The 24,931-nt window shown below is 45.0% G+C and overlaps 1 protein-coding gene across 3 annotated transcripts in view; it reads right to left on the bottom strand.

The window, feature by feature from the left end:
* ADRA1A (adrenoceptor alpha 1A) overlaps positions 1-23,803 on the bottom strand; it is a 60,740-nt gene extending 36,937 nt beyond the window's left edge. Inside the window, exons 1-2 of one of the 3 annotated variants that reach the window (XM_081843318.1) lie at positions 23,646-23,803; positions 17,304-19,017 (exon numbers count right to left, since the gene is read on the bottom strand). In XM_081843318.1, the coding sequence (XP_081699444.1) occupies positions 17,304-18,192 (889 nt within the window). In that variant the 5' untranslated portion in view covers positions 18,193-19,017; positions 23,646-23,803. Of the gene's footprint in view, positions 1-17,303; positions 19,018-23,396 lie in introns of all 3 variants that reach the window. The other 2 variants (XM_081843319.1, XM_081843317.1) reach the window with 2 other exon arrangements.
* Positions 23,804-24,931: the final 1,128 nt, after the last annotated feature.

Raw genomic sequence — 24,931 nt, forward strand, 5'->3', positions numbered from 1 at the left:
AGCAGCAATCTCGTCTCATCATGATCAGTGGGACTTATTCCTGAGCTGACGGTGCATAAGATGGGCTGCAATCGTTTGCACCCCTCGCATCCAACTTATACCTAAAACTCTGCACAAGCCTGCGCCAGAGAATTGTAGAGGAGGAGGGGACCCCTGAGGGTCATCTAGCCAAACCCCTGGGGCAATGCAGGAATCTCAACTAGACCATCCCTGACCGATGGCCATCTGTCTTCTGTTTTCCCCCTCAGCCAGGACACCCAACAACGGAGACTGGAGGCGGGGGGAAAGGTAAATTTTGACAATGGGGCAGGTTTGTCAGGCATGCGCAGGAACAGCTTGAAGACTTTACACAGAGAGGAACCCCACACGGGTTTCCCCGCATGTAACATAACAGGCAGGGAGCCAGCTCCGATAGTCTGCCCATTTGATCCTCTTTGGGATGGTGGCACTAGGGCTCTGGGACCACCCTCCCCCAAAGATTGACTTGTCTTCAATGTATTGTTACCACTGTTCTTCTAATGTACAGTTTGCTGTACTTAGCCTTGAGATGGGAGACTGAAAGGGCTTAAAAAATAAAAGTCTTGTGTCTAGGAATATTTTTCCGCAAAAGCATCAGACTGGTTGTCAAAAGTGTGAACTTCAGTAAAGGTAAAGGTACCTGTTAAGTTGTGGGCGAACATAGCAGACGACACAGCGATTTCTCCAGAGCAGCTCTTTATTTGTACGCTGGACAGAACTGAACAGCAAACAGCTCAGCCGGCCTGCTTTTATAGGCAGCCGGCTGTCAACATTGTAGCAACAACAACCCAGGGTTTCCTGCCTAAAATAACTGATGTGGACCTGAGTGAAAACTATCTACAGTATCCCCCTGCTGGCCCAGGGTGAGAACTTCAGTACATAACAGTACCCTGATGGTTAAGTCCAGTCGCGGACGACTCTGGGGTTGCGGCGCTCATCTCGCTTTACTGGCCAAGGGAGCCGGCGTACAGCTTCTGGGTCAGGTGGCCAACATGACTAAGCTGCTTCTGGTGAACCAGAGCAGCGCACGGAAACGCCGTTTACCTTCCCGCCAGAGCGGTACCTATTTATCTACTTGCACTTTGACGTGCTTTCGAACTGCTAGGTTGGCAGGAGCTGGGACCAAGCAACGGGAGCTCACCCTATCGTGGGGATTCGAACCGCCGACCTTCTGATCAGCAAGCCCTAGGCTCAGTGGTTTAACCCACAGCGCCACCCGTGTTGCTTCATTAATAGACCCTATTTAAAGGAATTGTTCAATTAGCCACAGAATTGCTTTGCTGATTTTTCTCCTTTTAATTCCACAACTGCTTTTGGGGTCCTCGCTTACTGCAGGGGAGGCTGGGGGCAAAGGGGAGGCCGGCCTGCTGAGTGTCCAGGGTGGCACTGAGCTGTTCCTCCTGGTGCCACACGTGGGCAAAACGAGGCGGCAGCACTGCCATTGTCCCCTGCCCTCCACTTTCGGGGGGCAGCAGGGGCTTTCTGGAGGGGGATTGGGGCCCAAAGGGGGTGCACAGCCAGGCAGTGGCCTTGGCAGGCTTCCCTGGCAGCCCGGAAAGTCGCCTAGGTGAAGAAAAGGAGACTAGGCTGAGGAGATTGGGCCTGGCCTTGCCTTCGCCCCCAACCCAGCTGGCCAGTCTTGACCCTGCTTCCCTGAATGGAAATTTCAGCCTTCGCGACATAGGAAAACAGCCAAGTAAACAGCTCTTTTCGTGGAGGAGGGTCAAGATATGAACTGATATGCATGAATATATGCAATGGACAGTGTTCTCGAAGCTACCAGCATGAGTTTGACCAAAGTGCGGGAGGCAGTGGAAGACAGAAGTGCCTGGCGTGCTCTGGTCCATGGGGTCATGAAGAGTTGGACACAACTAAATGACTAAACAACAACAACAACAACAAAATATAGCTACAATATAGGGCTACAATACATATAGCCCTATGTCAAACTGAAAAGGCCCCATAGCAGGGCTGGATTAACCATTAAGCAAAATAAGTATGTGCTTACTTAGGGCATCAAGGGAAGGTGGACACGACAGAAATTCCCCACACAAATTGCTCAGCTGAGCATTCATTTTCTGAGTTGAAGTATATTAAAAATCCCAACCGAACAACTATGCAAGAAGGCAAGGCTGGTTGCCTCACCTCTACAGAAGCAGATGTGTTATGTAAAATTATTTCTGAGTATCTAATCAAACACTTTGCAATTAGAAAAAGTAGGAGATTTCCCCCCAAATACACATAAAGTGGAAGTATACAAAAATAAACATTATTTTCCATCTTAATGTAGGTTTCATTTCATTTCAAAGAATGCAATTTTATTTTACGGTTTATTATTGTTGATGTTTTGAATTAGATTTTTGGCACACCAAAATCTTTTAGGTGCTTCGGGCCTCTAAAGGTCTTGATCCGGCCCTACTCCATTGCATTACAGTACCCCACTGCTAAGTGCATTGTTCTCACAGAAAGGACAGTGCAAATGGACCTCCAGGAGCTGCAGGAGAGGAGCAGCATCCAGAACAACTACAGGAAAGGCAAACTTTCGCCACCTGTCCCTGCTCTGCTTTAGCTGCTGCTTTTCTCTTCAGGTAGAGAGAGATGTTCCCTCATCCCTGGAGGACACCCGCACCCACCAACCCAATTTGCAGCTGCCAGCCTTGAGGGGGGAAGAGCTACATTGCTGAGCTGACTTCTGAGCTAAGGGGTGGGTATCTGTGTTTTAGATTTATCTGCTGGTCAGTGTGTGTATTATTTTCTAATGGAGCCACGAATTATTTATCAAATCGATCATGTGCCTAGGAAAATGTACCTTGGGCCACATGGGGGCAGTAGATGGGAGTCCATTTTAAGTGGATGAGGGGTAGCTATGGAGTTGGATCAAGGGTGCGCCAAGTTGAGGGGAACTCACCTAGCCTGGACCACGGCACAGGGCGCTGCAGCCTGTGTTCTGTTCTGACACTTTTTCCAGCTGAAGGTTTGTTGGTGGCTGTGCCAGGCTGCCCGTGGGTCTCTGGGGGCTGCTTATAAATGCCAGGTTGGTTCACAATAAGATATCCCTTAAGCATGATCGAATCAAGGATGAGAAGGCTGACCTTGCGTGCATAGCTGAGAGCGGGGGGGGGGGGGGGGCGGCAGGGTGGAGTTTGCTTGTGCCCCCAACCAATGTAGGCTTTAGAGCGGAGAAGGGGAGTTGATGTCTAGCTCTCTTTACATCCAGGTACCAAGTGTCTGGGGATGCGGGTGGCGCTGTAGGTTTAACCACAGAGCCTAGGACTTGCCGATCAGAAGGTTGGCGGTTTGAATCCCCACGACGGGGTGGGCTCCCGTTGCTCAGTCCCTGCTCCTGCCAACCTAGCAGTTCGAAAGCACGTCAAGTGCAAGTAGATAAATAGGTACCGCTCCAGCGGGAAGGTAAACGGCGTTTCTGTGCGCTGCTCTGGTTCGCCAGAAACGGCTTAGTCATGCTGGCCACATGACCTGGAAGCTGTACGCCGGCTCCCTCGGCCAATAAAGCGAGATGAGCACTGCAACCCCAGAGTCGGCCACGACTGGACCTAATGGTCAAGGGTTCCTTTACCTTTACCTTTACCTTTACCTTTACCAAGTGTCTGAACCTTATGTTAGACCAATGGGAAAGATGGGGGATTATTGTACTTTTATATTTGGATATATACTAATGTGATGATGCAATGGAAAACCAGCAATCTAACTAAAGCATATATTGCAATAAGACTATTTGCATATTAAATACCTTTAAATGAAAATACCTTCTGATTTCGTACTTAGCATATACAGTATGAGTACTGTACAGTCGTACCTCTGCTTACATATCCCTCTGGATACGTAAACTTTGGCATGCAAATGCGGCAAACCTGGAAGTCTTTTTCCAGGTTTCGTCGCACGCGCATATGCAGATGCGGTCCTCCAGTTGCGAATTCCTCGGGATGCCGCCAGACCTCCGGAACGGATCCCATTCGCAACCGGAGATACCAGTGTACTAGTATTATAGCTTTTCTGAACAGATTTATAAATACAATATGGCAAATGATTGTGCAACCATTAAATATATACAGTGGTGCCCCACAAGACGAACGCCTCGCAAGACGGAAAACCCGCTAGACTAAAGGGTTTTCCGTTTTGGAGGCGCTTCGCAAGACGAATTTCCCTATGGGCTTGCTTCGCAAGACGACAGCCCATAGGGAAATCTCCGGGACAGCGGGGAAGCGCAGCGCGTCTTCCCCACTGTCCTCGGACCTCCTCCGAAGGCTGGCGGTGGGGCGGAGAGACCTTCTCCCCACACCAGCCTTTGGAAGGATGCCCCGATGCCGGTCGGCGAGGCGGGAACGCCTCCCCCCGCCGCCCGGCATCGGAACGATGTCCCGAAGCCGAGCGGCGGGGCGGGAAAGTCTCCCCCCACCGCCCGGCATCGGAACGATGTCCCGAAGCCGAGCGGCGGGGCGGGAAAGTCTCCCCCCACCGCCCGGCATCGGAACGATGTCCCGAAGCCGAGCGGCGGGGCGGGAAAGTCTCCCCCCGCCGCCCGGCATTGGAACGATGTCCCGAAGCCGAGCGGCGGGGCAGGAACGCCTCCCCCCGCCGCCCGGCTTCGGGGCATCGTCCCGATGCCGGGCGGCGGGGCGAGAAAGCCTCCCCCCGCCGCCTGGCATCGGAACGATGTCCCGAAGCCGGGCGGCGGGGCCGCGAAGCCTGGGCGCGCTGGCAACTCTCCGCAAGGAGCGCTCCCGCTGCTTGCGGAGAGGTCCGCGAAGCCTGTCCTGGACCTCTTCTGAAGGCAGGCGGGGGGCAAAAGTCTTTGTCCCCCCTGCTTGCCTTCCCAGGGGCTTTTAAATCGCCCGGACAGCGGAGAAGTCCTCCGCTGTCCCGGGCGATTTTAAAATGCCGCCCGCCAGAAGAGGTCGGGGGAAGGCGGTTTCCATAGGAACGCATTAATTGATTTTCAATGCATTCCTATGGAAAACCGTGCATCGCAAGACGAAAAACTCGCAAGACGAAGAGACTTGCGGAACGAATTAATTTCGTCTTGCGAGGCACCACTGTATTTGTCATGTCAAAGGTGTATGTTTTAGAGGGGTTTTTTCTATTTCCATTATTTCTTAACCAATAATGTAAAACTTGGAATCCATTAATTTTGGGCATTTAGAGGTCCCTCATAAATGTGAAGCCTTAAGCTGCAGCTGACCCAGCTTGTGCCTGGATAGCTCCACCCCTCCCCCACAAGTTGGGCTTATTCTGATCTTGGAACCACTTCACTCTTTGCCCCCCTGGCCCCTGCCCAGCAGCCGACTCTCTTCTGGCCCCTGCCCCATTCCTCCCTTCCTGTCCCTTGCCCCTTTACGCTCCAGCTATAAGGCAATGGAGAAGAATGTTCTGGCTTGTATATTTCTGGCATACTCAGATTTGGCAGGAAGGAGCTGGAAAACCTCTTCCCACAAGCAAAAATTCAATGAAATGACTGATACGTCTGTTAAGAGCCTGGAGAAATATTGTGCCAGATGCACGACATTCTCCCAAGTAGAGTGCATCAAATATGGTGCAAGGACTTTTCAGCAAGGTCTGCAGAGCTATTTGCAAAATCCCTATGGGCTAAAAGGATTCAGAGGATGCAAGCAGTATCCCAAGACTTTTGAAAAACCAAACTTAAAACACTGTAAGGCAACAACGTGACAATCACTTTCAGATTTCTGGCATTGCTTATATATTTTTGGCCATAGGGAAGATAGATGGAGATTGTTCCCTAAAAAAGGCATTTTATTTTTTGTGTGTGGTGCAGCTCCTGTGGTTATTTTTATTTATTTATTTTTGCAAATGGACATTATCATAAATCTTCATGGAACCCATGGAAGAATGATTAGAAGCCAGATGCAGCCAAGCACGTAGGCAGATGTGGAGGATTTCAGAAACTGCATTTATAGAAGCGTGACTTGGTTGCATAGCAATGTCTCTTTGTCATGGATTCCTCCCATGGAATCTTGGGATTTTAGGCCCAGGTCTCTTTAGCAGAGAACTGTAATGATATTCAAAATGCTACAGTGCTTTAAGCACCATAAGACATATTATGAATTCAATATGTTACATGTTCTGCTCTGTTAATAGTTCTCTTCTGTTCTGCCTTTGTCAGGCCACACCTGGAGTCATGTGTCCAGTTCTGGGCAGCACAATTTAAAAAGGATATTGACAAGCTATAATGCGTGCAGAGGAGAACAACCAAGATGACCAAGGGTGGTCTGCAAACCAAGCCTTATGAGGAAGAGCTGAGGGTATGTTTAGCCTGGAAAAGGTGAGACTGAGAGGAGATATGAAAGCCATTTTCAAATGCTGTATCTAAAAGGCTGTCACATGGAGAATGGAGCAAGCTTGTTTTCTCCTGCTCTGGAGACTAGGACCTGAACCAATGGATTCAAAGTACAAGAAATGATATTCCAATGAAACATCAGGAAGGACTTTCTGACAATAAGAACTGTTCAGCAATAGAATAGTTTGCCTCATTCCTTGAAGGTTTCTAAGAAGAGGGTGGACAGCCTTTTGCAACTTATGTTTTAGTTGAGATTCCTGCATCGCAGGGGGTTGGACTAGATGACCCTTGGGGTACCTTCCAACTCTACAATTCTATGTCTACTCAGAAGACAGCCTCATTGATGATGGATTCAGAAGTGGGGATTATTGCATTAGTCTTCCTGGTTCTACTGCTAGCACTTTTCCGTTTCCTGGTCCTCCTTTTACATTTTGCATTATGGAATTATGGCTTTTTGATTGATTTACTCCCATGTCACACTAAATTTCATTCACACCAGGGGCCATGGTGTGACACATCAGTGGACATGCCACCACACTCTAGGTACTTGTTTTCCCGTGATTCACACATGAAAATGGTGGGAAAGAACTATGCCAGAATACCATTCCAAATTTCATCACATTGTGTGATCATGAAAACCATTGGAAAATTATAATGCTAAACTCCCACAATTTCCCTGGTTATTGGGGGTTGCAAATAGATTCCCCCCACCCAGAAGCAATTTATGCAGAAATAAATGGTAAACTTCTCCTAGGTTCCATTAGATTTCCAGAAGTGAGTTTCACATTGTATGAAAGATCACATAAAACATAAAAATTATCAGGTAAGGAAATGTCAGGAAAATGGAATAAAGTGCTGTCTGGATGCAGCCAGTGTCATGCAAAGGAGTTGTTGATTACAGCTGACCTCCTAAGAAGTAAATGTATTACTGATACTGGACAAATGTCCCAAAGTCCAGTAGTCAGGCGAGCCTCACATTGGCACACACAATCTCTAGCCAGACTATTCGCAAATTATCAGCCATGTCTGGCAGTGACATACTCATTCTGGTGTCTGCTCAGAATCTGAGTTATAAACAACATATCTGGAGCAATTACAATTGAAGTTTTATCAGGCTCTTCTAAGATTTTGTTACATGCAGTTTTAACTTACACAAAGTCAGGAGATGACTCTTGTCTGAATCATTTAACTTCATGTATTCTTAACTAATTTCCCTGCCTTGTTGGAACAAGTACTAAATAACTACAAATCCCAGTCAAGTGAGAGAATCTGTACATGGTGACTAAAAACTGGACACGTTTCACTTCTCTTTCAGTGTGAAAGATCATTGATGCCAAAATCCAGCATTATCTGAGCTCTGCGAGTACAGCTTTCTCCCGACTGAAGTGCAGAGTGCTTGAGGACTGGGACATTTGCAGGGAAACCAAAATGCTTGTTTACAAAGCTATTGTACTACCAAACTTACTATATGCTTGTGAAACATGGACCACTTATAAACGCCATCTCCAACTCCTCGAAAGATTCCATCAACAGTGTCTCCAAAAAATTTTACACATCACTTGGGAAGACAGGTGAACTAATATCAGTGTACTGGAAGAAGCAAAGATCACCAGTGTTGAAGCAATGATTCTTCAACATCAACTTCGTTGGACTGGTCATGTTGTGCGGATGCCTGATGATTGTCTTCCAAAGCAACTACTCTATTCCAAACTTAAAAATGGAAAGTGTAATGCTGGTGGTCAACAAAAGAGGTTTAAAGATTGTCTCAAGGCAAATCTAAAAATATGTAGTATAAACAATGACAACTGGGAAACACTGGCCTGCAATCGCTCCAGTTGGAGAACAGCCTTTACCAAAGCTGTCATGGGCTTTGAAGACACTTGAACTCAGGACACAAGGGAGAAATGTGCTAGGAGGAAGGCACGATTGGCAAATCCACACCGTGATCAACTCCCACCCGGAAACCAATGTCCCCACTGTAGAAGGACGTGGGGATCCAGAATTGGCCTCCACAGTCACTGATGGACTCATTGTTAAAACCGTGTTTATGGAAGACAATCTTACTCGGCTACGATGGATCACCAAAGAAGAAGAAGAGACTGGAAGGCATGTGTGTGTGCCGAAAGTGGGCTTCACACAGGATGCTGCTGAAATTTGAGATCCTACTGTTCAATCCCTTGCATCAAAATGAATTTATTTAAAGGTAAAGGGACCCCTGACCATTAGGCCCAGTCGCGGATGACTCTGGGGTTGCGGCACTCATTCGCTTTACTGGCCGAGGGAGCCAGCGTGCAGCTTCCGGGTCATGTGGCCAGCATGACTAAGCCGCTTCTGGCGAACCAGAGCAGTGCACGGAAATGCCGTTTACCTTCCCGCCGAAGCAGTAACTATTTATCTACTTGAACTCTGACTCTGCTTTCGAACTGCTAGGTTGGCAGGAGCAGGGACTGAGCAACGGGAGCTCACCCCGTTGCAGGGATTCGAACTGCCGACCTTCTGATTGGCAAGCCCTAGGCTCTGGGATTTTAGGGGAACGCAACTGGTTCGGTCACACTGGGCATGGAGCCTTGGAGATGGCACAGCTATTACGTAGACTGGAAGGCATGTGTGTGTGCCGAATGTGGGCTTCACACAGGATGCTGCTGAAATCTGAGACCCTACTGTTCAGTCCCTTGCATCAAAATGAATTCATTTAGCACGGTGCAAAAGATTTCTGCCTGAGGCCCTGGAGAGCCGCTGTCAGTCAAGATAGACAGTCCTGGACTAGAAACACCAGTGATCTGGGTCAATATGAGACAGCTTGAAATTGGATCTTATCAATTGAGGGAGTATGTGGAAGAAATGGTATCCTCATCAAAAAGATTTGGAAAAACAACTTGGTAGTGGCTTTACCATATTGGAAAAGGAACACAAGAATCAGCCCTTAGTCTTACAAAAGCCCCCAGCAATTGTTTGATTCCTAGGTTGCTGTGCAAATCACAGGCATCAGATAAAAACTGGGGGCAGGGAAGATCCCATACTGCCAGCACAGGCGGGACCCTTTTCCAAATTCCATTTGACTCACTTAGCAAGTGGATTGATCTTATGAGCAGAGGGGAAGAAATCTGACAATGGACATGATCCGGCTAGTATTATGCAAATTTGAATTATGCAACTTAAGGGGATGTGAAAGTGCACACCTACAGCTGCAATGTACAGCCCAATGCAAACCTGCCTTCAGAGGCTGGGTGTTTGCTCAGTTCATATCCTAAGACAGAGCTTTCCAAACTGTGTGTTGTGACACATTAGTGTGTCAGCTGCAGTGTGTAGGCGTGTCACATGCATGTTCCCTGTGCTCCTCATGGGGTTAGTTTGACCTCTAGTTTGCTAGTAAAACTGAATTACTGTCTCACGAAATGATGCATGTCTAAAAAGTGTGTCACCAACATGAAAAGTTCAGAAAGCTCTGTCCTAAGACAATCCAGTCTCCTTCCAGTAACCTTATTCAAGCTCCTACCTCTCAAACTAAATTCCCTGTGAAATGGGGATGATTGTCTGAGCAACAGATCATTGCTAGTTATAAGATTAGGGTAGCCATGTCTCTGACTTTACAGAGAACAATCTTCTATCTGAAGAGCTGTCAGAGCACAGCCCTCTGAAAGAAGCAGGGGCGTAGGAAGGGGAGTGCGGGGGATGCGGTCCACCCTGGGTGTCATCCATGGGGGGGTGTGTGACAAAATGGCACAACGTGGTGATTGGCACTTACCGAAGGGCCTGGCCTACAGTGTGCCCGGGCCATGCATCTCTCCTGGCAGTGACACGGTGGCTCGGGGCCCCGCGTTGCCTGAAACAGCAGCGTGGGGCTTGTGTCTGCCAGGTGAACTCCATGGGCAGCTCGCCACAGCGCCCCCATGCGTGGATCGCCATGGCGCCCCTGTGTGGCTCCCCTGTGCACAGATTGCTGCAGCACCCTCATGGCCGGCTTGCCCCGCCCCCACCACTCCAGGTGCCGGAGCAGTTAGCTACGCCCCTGGAAAGAAGGAAGCTTTTACTTAAAGGGTGGTTCAGTTCAAATCCAGTATGCTGGTGACACCCAGCTCTATTTCTCCTTTGCATCTGCGAGTGAGGCAGTGGAAGTCCTTGGCCAGTGTTTTGGCTCAGTAATGGACTGGATGCTGTTATGCTGGGGGAGGTACAAGGACTCACCACTCCCAGATTCTGCTAGCGACTGAGCCAGACATGAACTTGCGACGCTCTTCACTGTAAATAGTTTGCACTAAGAATAAAGCTGGAAAAGACAGGTTGGAGTCTTGCCTGTTTGCTCAACCACACCACCACCTGACAACCGGGTATAGTGATTCAGGATGAGAGGAAGGAAGAAATTAAACAGCACCCACAAAGCATGTTCAAAGAGTGGCCATGTCTGCAAGTCACGATTAGAAGCCAGCAAAAGCAGCTACAGAGCAGGCAAGTCATGAGAGCCAGCCTCCTCTCTCCTGCTGATTGAAACAGAAGAAAGACACTCGGTTATTTGCACAAGCAGCAGCTGCCGCACAGCCAAATTCTGAATGAACTGCAATTCAACTCACTCAAGGATCTTTTTTCATTTTACTAAAAAACAAAAAACCCTGGACATTTTGCCAATTTTTTTTTTAGAACCTGGGCAGAAATTTTAACCCTGAAAAAACCAGGAAAACCAGACATATGATGCTCCTATATCTACAATATATAAAATATTACTCCAAGACACCACAAATACCCTCTACACACTGGAACACAACATAGGATACAAAATAAACTCTACCTAGTGTTCAAAAATGTGGTCTAAACCATCATTTAAATCCACATTAGCGAAAGAGAGCTCACTCTGAAACTTAACTACAGATGGTATCACAAAGTGAAGATATGCAAGTGAAGGCAAAAAATAAATGCAGTAGCTGCACAAGATTAATTGTGCCACTTGTCTAGGTCAAATAAACAGCAGCATTGTGACCTGGTACCTAATAATATGCAATGAATGATCTAGGTTTCTTTCTTTTTTAATATTTAGTTTTATTTGTGTTTCTGATACAATTCCATATCAAAGAAATGAATGGAAATAATGCAAAGGACACAAAAAAGAAACTCTGGAATAGAAAAGAACGAACAGTTTTAGGAAATAAAAAAAAAGCAGAAAACCAGAAAGCATTCCTCCACTGACTTCTCATCCTCTCCTTCCATGGTTCCTTTTGTCTCCTCTGTTGCTCATGTTTTCTTGGTTCACCCCACCTATCGTAACTACTTAAATACACATGAGTTTTCTCTTACACTGCTGAAAATCTTACCATCTTGCTCAGTTAATTGTTTATTATATTTTTCCACATATTCAATAAAAAATATCCAGTCCTCCTTATAGCTTTCATCATTTTGATTTCTTATCATAGTGGTCATCCCTGCTAACTCCACGTATTCTAACCATTTGATACTCCATTCTTCTTTTTTTTTGGTGCCTTATCTGTTTTCCATTTTGGGGCTAGTAATACAGGTGCAGCTGTTGTTGTGTAGAGGAACAAGTTTCTCTCTTTTTTTAGTCACTTCTGTTGTTATTAACTCCAGCAACAATACTTCTGGGTTTTTAGAGAAGGATTTCTAAAACATTTTTTTTTACTTCATTATGGATCATTGCCCAGTAGTTTTTAATTATACTATGTGTCCACCACATGTGGTAAAAGGAACAACCTAGGTTTCTGTCCCAAGCCAACACATTCCAGAATCTGGATCCCACCATTGAAAAGGCCTTCCTTTGCAATGCCTGTTCAGTGTTCTTGAGGCAAAGATGGAGTAAGCTTTGCCTCAGGGTAGCTACATGCAGGAAGGGTCTTTTAATGGGGAGAGGGAGCAAATGGGCTACATTGTAGTATGAAGTTTTTAAGGATCAATAGGATCATTCAAAAATGAATGATTTTTAAGAATACAGCTGCACTTGGCTGATGTCTCTCTTAATGAGAAGCCTGCAAACTTGAGTTATGGAACTCTGTGCTTGTTGGTTGGATCAACATTTGCCCATTGTTTCTAATGGGGCAGCTTTCATCATGTTAGCCTGACTGTTGTGTTCAATTTTCTGCATTACAAAAGGGGCAAAAAAGACTCCGAAAAGACTAACGATGTGATTCTAAAATAACACAGGAGTTGTGGAAAGAGATGGACACAAACCATGGGCAACTGCCCTTATAAGGGATCAAATATGTGAGGTCAGTTTCAAATTGAGGAAGATTTCTTAAAGCTCAACCCAAGGACTCTATGGCAACAGCTTGATTGCAGGCTCCATGTAAGCAGATAGAAGGGGGAATGTTATGTCTCTCCTTCTCTTTCTAATCCTTTTTGGGTATGTTTGTGGCTGTTTGGCAACCAGCATTCCAACATCATTACAGCCTGGGCATTGAAAGCTAGTCTGTTCAGGACTTTACCTTCTGCAGAGCCGAGCAAACCTTGTCCACAAGCCGTTAGTCAGAGCCTAATGATTGTTCTAAAGAATGAAATGTGAAATGTGATTACAGCTTTTTGAATTCAATAGCTGAATTGTTCACTTTCTAAGCTTCCTTGTTTAAATGAAAACATGTAATTGAAAGGCAGCTGTCTTTCTTGAAAAACAAAAACTTACAGACATCACTGGACATCCTTATGGTTATAAACCATAAATGTCAATCATCAATTCAGTTTATCAATAAGGTATCATATTATAAGAATGTCTGGGACAGCACTATCTAAATGTAGAGACTCTTTTCAGTGTTGGCAAAATATATATGCAGCATTGAAATTAAAAAATTCAATATATAAATATCAGAAATGTTGGAATTGATATAAAAACAAAAAATGTTAGATATCATTTAACTTTATATGAAGCCAACTATGAATTATTTGCAATTGGATATTGAATGGGTGCTACCTTGCAATTTTGATAACATCTATAGAGATGTTTTGGAGCTCCTGGAGAGTCATTCCCAGGCAGTGTAGAGAATCCCAAACTAGATGAACCAATGGTATAAAGCAGCTTTCCTTTTTTGCCCTGCCCTTCTTTATTTCCCGTCCACTTCCATGGGGCTTACACATGAGAAGACACACAAGGATTGTGCCAATTCATTTGTAAATGTCAATAGATATCAATTGTTTGTTAGTAAAGCCTATAAAAGTGAGCGTCTGTGAAATGAAGAAATATATATGCTCAAATTAGACTTATTAGAAGTAAATGTTTTTGCGCAGTCCTAAATGTACTTGGTAGAGATGGGATTGAGCCTCATAGAACACCGTGGCAGTTACTTCTGAGTAGACAAACAGAGGATTGCAGTGTAAGTGGGTTTTGATAAGTTACATTAATGCTTATGTGTTAATAACTTTCTCAGGCTGGCAGGTTGATTAGCATAATATTTCTCAATAACTTGTATTTTTTTCTTTACCTTGAATTATAAGGAAATTATCACTTTAATACATTTAGCTGATAATTATCAACCAACAGACAAGCTTATCCAGATAAGAACTGTTCTTCCTGTATTACAAAAAGTACAAAAAATTCCCTATTTCATCTTGTTGGAGGCGCATATGATTCTGCTTTGTGATTAAGATGTTGCAAAACTATGGGGCTGCATAAAATATTTTTTCAAATATTAGCTTAATTATACTTTTCTGTGGAAGGGGGGGGGGAGAAAGGTCAACAGTTACATTTATTCATGTTACATGTTTTTTTCAGGGGTGTTTCTGTAATAGATAGACAAGGAGGCGATAAATGAACAAAGAGTCACAGAGTGAATACCCCAGGGATGCCAAACAACTGAATATTAATTAAAATCAATAAATAATTCAAAAAACGCTTATGTATACTCTCAGCTGAAAATAATGAACTCAATTACTCACCAAGGAACTGTACCTAAATAATTTCTGTCTGACTTTATTCAGGACAGTTAAAGCAGATAAAAGTTAACCAAATCATAACTAGCACAGGGAGCATTATGGTGTGGCACTTTTTCCCAAAACCCTTTCTTTTTATACAGTTTGTTATTTGAATGTAACAATTCAGTAAAAATATCTAAAAGATTTGGCCCAAAATTTTAATTTAATTTTAATCATTCCCACCCCACCTAACCCTTCCTCGTAAAACTATATCACAGAATTGTAGCATTGGAAGGGGCCGCAAGGATCTTGCAATGCAGGAATCGTGTGCCCAACGTGGGGCTCAAAACCACATTCCTGAGATTAAGAGTCTTCCTTTAAGTATCCTTCTACCCTCCCAAGCACCCAGCCCTAGGATCTCCAAGCCACAAAATTCATAAAACCAATGAACAAATAAGAAGTGCGGAGTGGAAGAGAGTAGATTATCGTTTCTTTAAAATTAATTGAGTCTGACCCCTTGCGAGCAGCCTTGTTAAATCAGACTTGGCATTAGCACTGTACAGAATTACATTACAGCATTTCAAAGCTGTTTAATTCCCACTCACCCCCCTGGAAAAGAACGGCAGTTCACTTGGCCACACCTAAGGATTTAGCCTGCTGGCAATTCTAGTGCTCTAACAAGTTTAAACTAGAACTAATCTAATATCCAGGATTAGTAAGCAATTCTTCATTCAGACTATTCCCTAAATAGGAGAAAAATCTGCATATAGTTCTTGGCCAGCAATTAGTTTTGTGGAAATCTGTATTTTCTTCTGTTGGCATACTTAAAAAAAAAAATAAATAACAGAGAAAATCTCCATTGTGCTCACTTCCCAAATTTTCTACAATTGTAATGATTATACTAATGAGAATAGACTGAGACAACTTACTCAACATACCTTCTATTTTCCCATGATCTAAAATAAGCACAGTTAGGATCATATATCTCAATTATGGGTACATGCCACTGGTTTGCTTGTATATAGCACCTTCCACCCATAATGTGAAGAAGTCTGATGTTTATCAGAAACATAACTTCACAGATGATCCTTATAAAGCTATTGTGCTAGATATGTGAAAATATATTTAGGTCTCCAAGTTTCAAAATTCAAGAGACCCCCTTTTCTGAAAATAATCACCAAGAATATGACATTTCCAACAAGTACTGCATATTCAGATAATTCAGTCATTGTGTATTACACCTTCAGGTAACTATATATAACTTCCCATTTTAAAAACCTGTGCATTTTGATAGCAGTAAATTGTGATTTACATACAGAAACACAGTTCTGTATCCAAGTGGCCAAGGCAGAGGAGAAGAGAGATTCCTCATATCTAGCCCCAAACAAATAATGGTAGAAAAATTAATGTGTTGGGACAGGAGTTGAACTCAGAGCAGGTACACTCTGCTCACAACCTTGCCAATTATCTCTTCAAGAAGGTAATGGATTTGCAACAACTGCTGCTTTCACATATGTCTGGATTGGGGCCATTAAATAAAGGTCAAGCCAAATTGGTTCACACATGTGTTTTTTGCTTGTAGCACTGAGTGAATTGGCTTTCAGAGATCCAAAATCACTTTCGCTCCAGTCCAATGAGCTATAAGCATCAAGTGTTGAGAAAGCAAGTATTTTTGTAAATGCTTTGAGATTTTTTTGCAATCAAGCAGTGTATAAATTTATTAGATAGATAGATAGATAGATAGATGATAGATAAAATAGGACCATGCAAATGCATTTGGGAGTAAGCCCTAAACCAGCTTGCATCCAGAATTATGATTTGAGTGTTTGACGTATACAGATTGTACATTGAGCAGATGTCTGATCCAAACACATTGATTATCAAGGAAAGATTTCTTCTGAAATAATCAAGAAAATTCACTCCTCCACAGGCACTAGAATAAGGTACCAAGTCAGATTTGGTACTTCACTGGCAATGATGGACTTTCGAAAACCACAAAGAGGATAGCTTCCAGACAGTTAGTTATATCAGGTTAGTTTTAAAATACACAGATCTACCCTAGAGTCGATACTTTGCAGCCTGGTCCTGGGCCTCTTTACTAAAAGCAAGAGCATTCTGTGGGGTTTATTCCTATATAGGCATGCACAGAATCACATCCTTCGTCCTTTGGGTCAAACTCAGCACAATGAAAGCAGTTCAGCCCTATGCCCATGCTGTTAACATATCAAATAGACTGTGAGATCTTAGTCCGACATCAAAAGGGGGCCAAGCATGAGTGGAGGAGAACCAGCCCCTTTCCCTGTCTCATTTCCCCATTGTTAGTTGTGCAAAGTTGCACCTTCCCATTTCCCCCCAGCTCCAGAAGCTGGGAAAGAAAAGAGCATGGGATAATGGACCACAGGGAAGGAAAGGGAGAGCTCAGTTTCCCTCTGCCATAGGTGCCAACTCCCTGGGGCCCTGGGTGCCTGAGCACCCACAAAATTCCCCATGAAGGGGCCAGGCACCCACAGGACTCCTGCCCTCTGCTGTGCACTCCTTCTAAACAGAACCCATATGCCACATTTTAGATGTGAATGAAAAGGGCACGCAGCTAAAATGCCGCAGTGGCTGTCACGTCTAGTTTGAGCCTAAGAGAAGCCCTACTGGATCAAACCAAAATCCATTCAGTTCAGCTTCCTGTTCTCATATTGGCCAACCATATTGCCCTATGGGAAGCCTCAAAGCAGGATTTGAGTGTGACAAAACTCACCCTGCTTGGTCTTCAGCAGCGTACTGCCTTCAAGGAACTTAGCCATGAAGGCCTATAGCCACAGATAGCCTTACCCAGTGCCTTTTTTCCTGGGGCTACTCAAGGGTACTCAGCACCAGCACTGCCCCCCCACATGTTAAAAATATGGCACTTACCGTAACAACTTCATGGTGAATACTGGCACCTTTCCCCCTAAAAATAAAGCACTGGCCTTATCCTCAATGAATTTGTTCCCTAACTGTTCCAGAGTTACAGGAGCACCAAATATCTCATTTACAATCATCAGAGGATCTGATGCAGAATCGTGGACATTAATGCAATTCACCACAAAAGTTGCGCAACCCCACCCTCTTCGTGACCAAATGCATTTGCTTGACTTACCAATGGGCATGATGATAAAGAAGGGGAGCCAGCAGAGTATGAAGCACCCCACAACAATCCCCAGACTTTTAGCTGCTTTCTTTTCCCTGGAGAACTTGAGGAGCCTCACGGAAAAATTGGATTTGTGCTTGGTGCTGGGTGTTGATCCAGTGGTTTCTGTGGTGGTTTTGCGGTGGATGCGAAGAGTCACTTCCTCTGAATGGGACTTCTCTGTTTTGAGGCCACAAGACAGTCCTTTGCTTTCCCTTTTTGCCACCACATACACCTGGCAGTACATTGCCAGAATGATGATCAAGGGGAGGTAGAAGGAGCCCAGGGCAGAGAATAAGACGTAACCAGGGTCAGTATTGATCTGACAGATGGTTTCATCTTCTGGAGCCGGCTGTTTCCAGCCAAAGAGGGGCCCTACTGATATCACAAGGGACAGTACCCAGACACACAGAAGGGCTAGCAGGCCCCTCTTTTCAGTCACTATGGCTGGATATCTTAGCGGGTAGCTCACCCCAATGTATCGGTCTATAGAGATGACACAAAGGCTCATGATGGAAGCTGTGCAGCATAGAACGTCCACAGCTGCCCAGATGTTGCAGAAGATCCTCCCAAAAACCCAATACCCCAAAATCTCAAAAATAGCAGAGAAAGGGAGGACGGTGGAAGTCAGCAGGAGGTCAGCCACAGCCAAGTTGATAATGTAATAGTGAGTTACGCTTTGCAGGTGCTTGTGGCAGGCTACTGACAGGATAACCAAAATGTTACCCAGGACTCCAAAAACAATCAGCCCCCCCAAGATAACACCTAATAATATGGCTTTTGAAATGTTTACTTCCTCCACAGGCTGGGTGCAGTTGAAGCAGTCAGAGGCAGAGATGTTCTCGGAGTTCAAAGCCATTATATCAATACTGGTTAATGTTCATCCAGTGTTGTTTGTGATTCACTCTGCCCTTTCTTTGAAAGAGCGAAGAACAAATATTGGTAGTGTTGCAAGAAGCTTTATTTCCACATTGTTGATAAAAACTAACTGGAAATGTGGTGCTTGCTTTATAAATGCAGAACCTGGAAGGACACCCCAGACTGGGAAACTTATTTGAAAATCCACATTTATTCCGTGGCATCTGTTCCAGTCAGGCCAAATAAAAATGCTGCTGCAATTTGGAAGACTCTCTTTAGGGCACACTCCTTGATGTTCTCTGGACCTTGTGGGATGCTTGATGACACAGTATTGCAGAAGGGGTCAAAGATCTCTTTCCAAGTTTCTGTTGGGCTGTTAAAAAAAGAGCCATCAGGTTACGGAATGCTTTCTGCTACTAAGCAAGGAAAATATGTTTGGGTTTGTAGCAAAGGAAAATGCCTGAGTTCGTGGAAAGGCCATCAACATCTGAAGTGCGTCCATTTAAATTTGTCTCATTAGACACCAATGGCAGGAACATGCTCTTTTCTCCCATTTATTTGGGTCTTTATCATACTTGATTTTCAAATATGTTTAAAGTTGGAATAGTGGAAGACCACAAGGATGTTTCCAATTAAGCTTTGCTTTTGTTATCATCAGAGATGTGCATCACGGTCTTGAGATGTGGAACAAAGTTTGCTGAAGCCGTAAGATTCTCAGCGTTGTGCCAACTGCCTCCAGGATGTAAGCTTATTAACCAATGTTGGTCATAGCTCCAAACAGGGACTTCTTCTTGCTGTGCTCCTTGCAGGATAGATATGCTAACTCCTAAATAAGAAAAAAAGAAAAGAAAAGGAAGCTTATTTCAAAAGCCATGGCTCCCTGCTGCTGTAATGTCCAGACTGCAAAGGTTTTCTGGGACCTGGGAATCAACTTGACTGATTTTCCTTATCATCTGCAGCACTAACTTCTGTTTACTAGTATATTGCTTGATCAGTAGATGCTCAACCCCTTGCTTTTGACCAATGGTGGAGCATCCCTCACCTGCGTCCGGGGCAGGTGCACACCAGGGCGCATGCAGGGCACGCTGTGGGGGCAGGGCACACCACAGGAGGGACCCCTGCCCACTGCTTCAAAATGGGGTGAGTTCACGGTGCCCTGGAAGCCCAGTGTTGCTTTGCAAGACTCACAAAAATGGGCTTGTGGGGTGCTGCGAGCAGGTGTGCAACTTGGTCCTGTGAACCCAGTTCTGCTTTTGCAAGTGGTGCTGGGCTCAAGGGAGGGTGCTGTGAGCTTTTGCGTTCTTCTCATGGCATCCTCCAGTTGCATTGCGGCTGAGAAGGACTCAACAGGGCTGTGCCCTTGTCCCCGTGAATTCAGCACTATGGCACTGCTTGCAGGGGCCAGGGCGCATGCCTGTTGCCTCCTTTTCAGCTGCCCCCCAGCTGGAGGGCTCCGTGTGAAGGATGCAACAGCTCATTGCACCCTCCTGGCAAGCAGCACCACTAGAAAAAGCAGTGCTGGGCCCACAGGGGCCAGGGGGCACACCTATTGCATCATTCTCAGCTGCCCTCTAGCTGGAAGGTCTGAGAAGGATGCAAGTGCTCACAATGGGGCAGGGCGCTAAACGGCACCAGGGGCAATGGCCCCCTCAGTCCCCCCCCCCACATTACACCATCCTTTCTGACTCTCAATGCAAGAATGCTATTGCTGCCTGGTGGTTTTGTCAATCACAACCCTGCAGTCTCAATATAGGGACAATTTGACATATTTCAAAAGAAGTCTCTGTGTGTTTTCCTATTTCATGTGATGAACACAGAAAAGCTTGTGGCTACACAGTGGAGAACAAATCTATGGACATTTTCACACTACAGGCTCAAAGTGATTTGTAACACAGACTAGCAGCTGGAATTACAATGATCTCCCACTTTCTCTTCCACATTAGCAATGGTCCCACATATGCATAAATAGTGGGCAAGATAGACTTTATACTGATTCAGCTCTTAGATACAAATATGCCATGGCTACTCTGTAGGGATTTTTCCAGGCTGCATTTTCTTTTTACAGCCAATGTTTTGCCCAGGCAAGAAGGCCTGATCCATGCTAGGGATGACCCCACTATCAATACTTAGACATAGCTCTGTGCCATATGTAGAATACCTTCAGCACTGAGTAATGAGTGACCACTACCAGCCCTTGCGCAGAAGAGAAGGGCGCCGTGGTTCAGTGACACAGTAAAATCAGAAGACCCCTGCTTCAATCACTGGCATCCCCACTTAAAATGATCTGGTAGCACATTAATGATAAAGACTCCACTCTGATTGAGACCATTGCCAGTCAAAGCAGAATAATGGGCTGAACGGGTAAATTAGTCAGACTATGGGCAGTATCTAATTAACTCATTCCTTTACTGTTTTGTCTGCATGGGCCAAATTTGACAGGTGTGTGGGGCCACCCATCTTTCAATTTTCTGATGTCACAAATGGCACCAGGGGATTTGGTGCTCTGAGGTCCCGAAGTTGGGGCTTCAAAAAGCACCAGCAGGCAGCCCCCCTTGTTTCAGCAGCTGTTTCACTGAAACTCCCTTCGCAGTGAATGAACTGATGAAATAAAGGCAGAAAATACACCCAGACCAAGGAAAGGTTGTCCTCCTTTCACATCAGCTGATGGACAGGGGGAGGTTGCTTGGTGCTGGGTTTGGGTGTTCTCCCATATACACAGATCAAGCATGATCATTTGCTGTTGGCATCAGTTGATGTGTGTGTGTGTTGGTGTGTGTGTGTGATCCTGCATAGCCCTGGCCTCCTGCTCTGTGCAGTGCTTCAAAGCCTTGTTTTTGAGCAAATTGGAAGCAAATCAAGCAGACTTTGTCAACCCCCACCCACCCTTTTGGTGAACCCCTGTCCTTACTTGCACAATGTTGGGTGTAGGGTGGGTAGGTGGCCTTGCAGGCCAAATGGGGAAGCCTGGGTCGGGACTGGTCCCCATTCTTGCATTTGCACAAGGATTTATGCTTGTGCAATGAACCCTACTTCTCCCTACATGTACACCCCATGCCTTCCCCAAATCTGCCCTGGAGGGTTGTGGGAACCCATAGAACAAATTTAGGGGATGCAGTGGGAGTATGGAGGGAGAACATTCCATTGTGCAAGCAGAAATCCTTGCACTATTGGACTGTTCCCATAGTGCTACTTTGGATACAATCCCAGACATTTGAATTAAAGCCCATAGCTTCCACCAAAGAGTCTGGGAACTGTAGTTTATTCCCCAATGAATTACTTTTCCGAGCACCCTTGATTAGGGTGTTGGGCATTCATAGGTCTAATGAATAACTTTGGGGTACATGTGAACCCCAATGGCCCTCTTTTAAGAAACTAAAGCAATGGTATAGCAAATGGTTTACAGCAAAAGCATTTTTAGAAGTTTGAAAACAGTGATTTTCACTCTATATGAGAGTTGTGTACACTCCAGGTATTAAAACAGCATGTGCACCTCTCCAGGTAAGGAAAGAGGACATATTCTTCAGATGGGCAGGGTAACAACAACAACAACAACAACAACAACAACAACAGAATGTTCCAAACAAATAAACAGAGGAGCAGAAAGTACAACAGGCTTTCTTCCCTCACTTGCTAAGAGATTCCGAAGTCTCTCCTGAGTCAGACCATGCAACTCATCCATCTCTTTAGTCCCAAATTGCCCATTAAAGATGGCAGCACCTCAACAGAATCACAGAATCTTTCCTAGTCTTGCTCCCCAAGTTCTCTCTTCGTTACATGGAGATGTCAGAGTACAAACTGAGACCAATAGACACACAATATTGTCTGCTCTGTACTGACTGTTCTGACTGCCTAAGTTTACAGACATCTTTCCAGCCCTACTTAGCTATTCCAGGGACTGGACTTAGGACCTTCTGCATTGCAAAATGTGCCCTCTGTCACTGATCTGTGACTTTCCCAAAAGGCTTCTACTAAGACTAATGCAGATAAAATAAATCACAGAAGAGCTGGACCCAATCTTTGTAGGATTTATACGGTTGGGAACACAAAAATCAGGTATCAACCGGGTAACAATGCCTCTTGTAACTGGTAATTGTCCAATTTCCCAGTATGCAACACTTGCTAGTATTTTGGGAAACAATATATTAAAATTCACAGATTCTACTTCATTTTAGGACTTGAGACCTGAGATTTTTTAGCCACAGCAGGGATGAAATTAACACAGACAAGCTTGGTAAGTCCTATTACAGATAGTTATTGGTGGTCGCATCTAGGCAATGTATACATTTAAGCTTTGCATAAAATTGCTACAGTTCGACTAGACTTATATAATTCCTGACCTTTTGGACCCAACATTCACATCTCCCCCCCCCCCCCGTACATGGATGTCCACATGTGTACTCAGGCACACATATTTTTGCTACCTGAGGAAACAATTTGAACATCTGATGAAACAGGTTCTAGACACAAGAAATCTGTTAGTTTTTAGAGCGCTACAAGTCTCTCTGTTAACAACAACAACAACCACAACAATGAAAGTTACTACCATCATCACTTGGTGCCATTAGGTCCCAGAGTAGGTTACAACAATTTACAATTCAGTATTAAAAACAGTTAAAACAATTTACAATCAGGAAAAAGTCATTTCCCTCTTCTTCACACATGCTAGTTACCAGGAGAGAGAAATATTGCTGAATTTTCTTTCTGCAAGTAGTTTCACAGTTTTAGTTTAAAAATGTCAAGATATGAACACAAAGTAGCCTCTTAGACTGTTCTGAAGTTGTTTCCTTGTCAGAAAGAAAGAAAGGAAGGAAGGAAGGAAGGAAGGAAGGAAGGAAGGAAGGAAGGAAGGAAAGAAAAGAAAAAGCGTATAGAAATGGTAAGTTCTAAGATGAACAAGTTATGAGGTGAAAATTATTGAGGGGGAAATGATGGCAAATAATGAACACAGTTTCATTCAAATGGTATAGATCTTTCATAACAAGTGGGGAAAACTGGAGCATTAAGAGTATCCCCCCCCCCATACACATATACAAAATTGGGAGGAGAAAATGCACCAAGTCCCAGCAGAGGTCTAAACCGGTCTAAGCAAGTCTAAATAAACAACAACACTGCCTATTGGGGGACTAGGAAATTAAAATGGGAAAATTGCGAATGGCTGTAAGGTGGTCAAACCCCGAACGGACAAACAAATCGTGTCAGCATTACCTAGGGAAAAAAGCAGCTGGCAGATGCAAACGCGGGTCTCTGGATCCGACCACCGTCTCTAAGCTGCTGTCTGCGCTTCTCCTTCAAGCTGAAGGGCTGCAGACCTCCTGTTGCAGAGCGCGCGAGGCAGGAGGGTGACAGGCAGACATCTCCAGGCAGCGCACCGTGGGACATTCTGCGCGGAAGCAAAACCAAACCATGCAAGCACTCTCCACCCCCCCACCCCCCCCATGTATTTTGATGACTCACATTAACACTTATTCCCTCTGTTCCAATGGCTGGCCGGGGATGGAGGCCAGCTCCCTGACCCCCCCCTCCCCTCCTCCCCGCCGAAGAATACTCCGCTTTGCACTGTCAAGGAGAAGCAGCAACTTCACGGCTGCTGAGCTGATGCAGCTGGCTGGGTAGGATCCCCTCCGATTTTACCGTAATCTCCCGCCTCTTACCGTATTGCAGCATAGTAAAGAGCACGTTGGACAGTTGTCAACGTCTCTCTCTGCCGATTCTGCCTCCCTCCCTCTCTTCCCCTTTCCTCCACCTATTAGATGCAAAAGCAATGATAGAATTTGGTTCTTTAGCTGCCTCTCGTAACCGCGTGAAATTATAGTATAGCAACAATATTTGGGAAATGTTTGTGAGCTGTGCATTCACACCGGGCTCGTGTGATACAAAGAAGAAAAGGGAAATACAGAAAAGGGGAAAAAAAGGAACGGAAGGGTGATGTTAGAACTATTGTAAAAAGCTTGGTGTTTTTTACGCAGAGGAAACTGTCACGATCTTTCTTGCTTTGGAGACCTGTTTATCGAGCATTTCCCTTGACTTCTTTGCAGGAAGGTCTGATAATATTGTATCCACCAAGTGCCATCGCACACTTCTCGGCGCATTTTCCTTATCGCAAAAAGTCCAATCTTTCAGGGAAGCGGGTTTATTGTGCTTCCCTGACAGCTGTAATGGAGCAGCCTGAATTTGCTGGCATGTGATTGAACGGTCCTCAAAATATCAGCAGCTTGGAAGTGCCATTAATTAAAAAACAAACCGAGATGAATGTGACCTCGCCTACTATCAGCACTGCGGTGCACATTCGCTGGCAAAATGTCTTCAAGCGGCTGTCAACCACACATGCAAATTGGGGCCAGCCCCCCCCCCCACCTGATTTACCCCAGCAAAGAACTTGATTGAGTGAAGATAATAAGCTTGAAAATAATTCATTTAAAGAATAAAACCTTCTTCTCTGAGTAGGAAAACTACTAGTTGAAAAGAAAAAAGAAAAGAAAAATCGGGGCAGCTATTCCAGCCCCCCCCCCATGCGAGTGCTCTGAAGACCATTCATCTGATTCTGCTTATTCTGAGCACCCCATGTTCTCTACTTTTTCACAGTAATGAAAACCCTTATTGATCGATTCCCCTTCAGCTTCTAAAACTCGCACAAGCACCGTCTTGCCTTTTTCTTTCTTTGAACCTGCACCTGGAAATAAGGCAGCTCCAGCAAGCAAGGGAGGCTGAAAAACTCCACTGGAGTCCAACTGGGGAATGGA

The sequence above is a fragment of the Podarcis erhardii genome (assembly GCF_964252035.2).
Source record: "Podarcis erhardii genome assembly, chromosome: 16".
Classification (NCBI taxonomy): domain Eukaryota; kingdom Metazoa; phylum Chordata; class Lepidosauria; order Squamata; family Lacertidae; genus Podarcis; species Podarcis erhardii.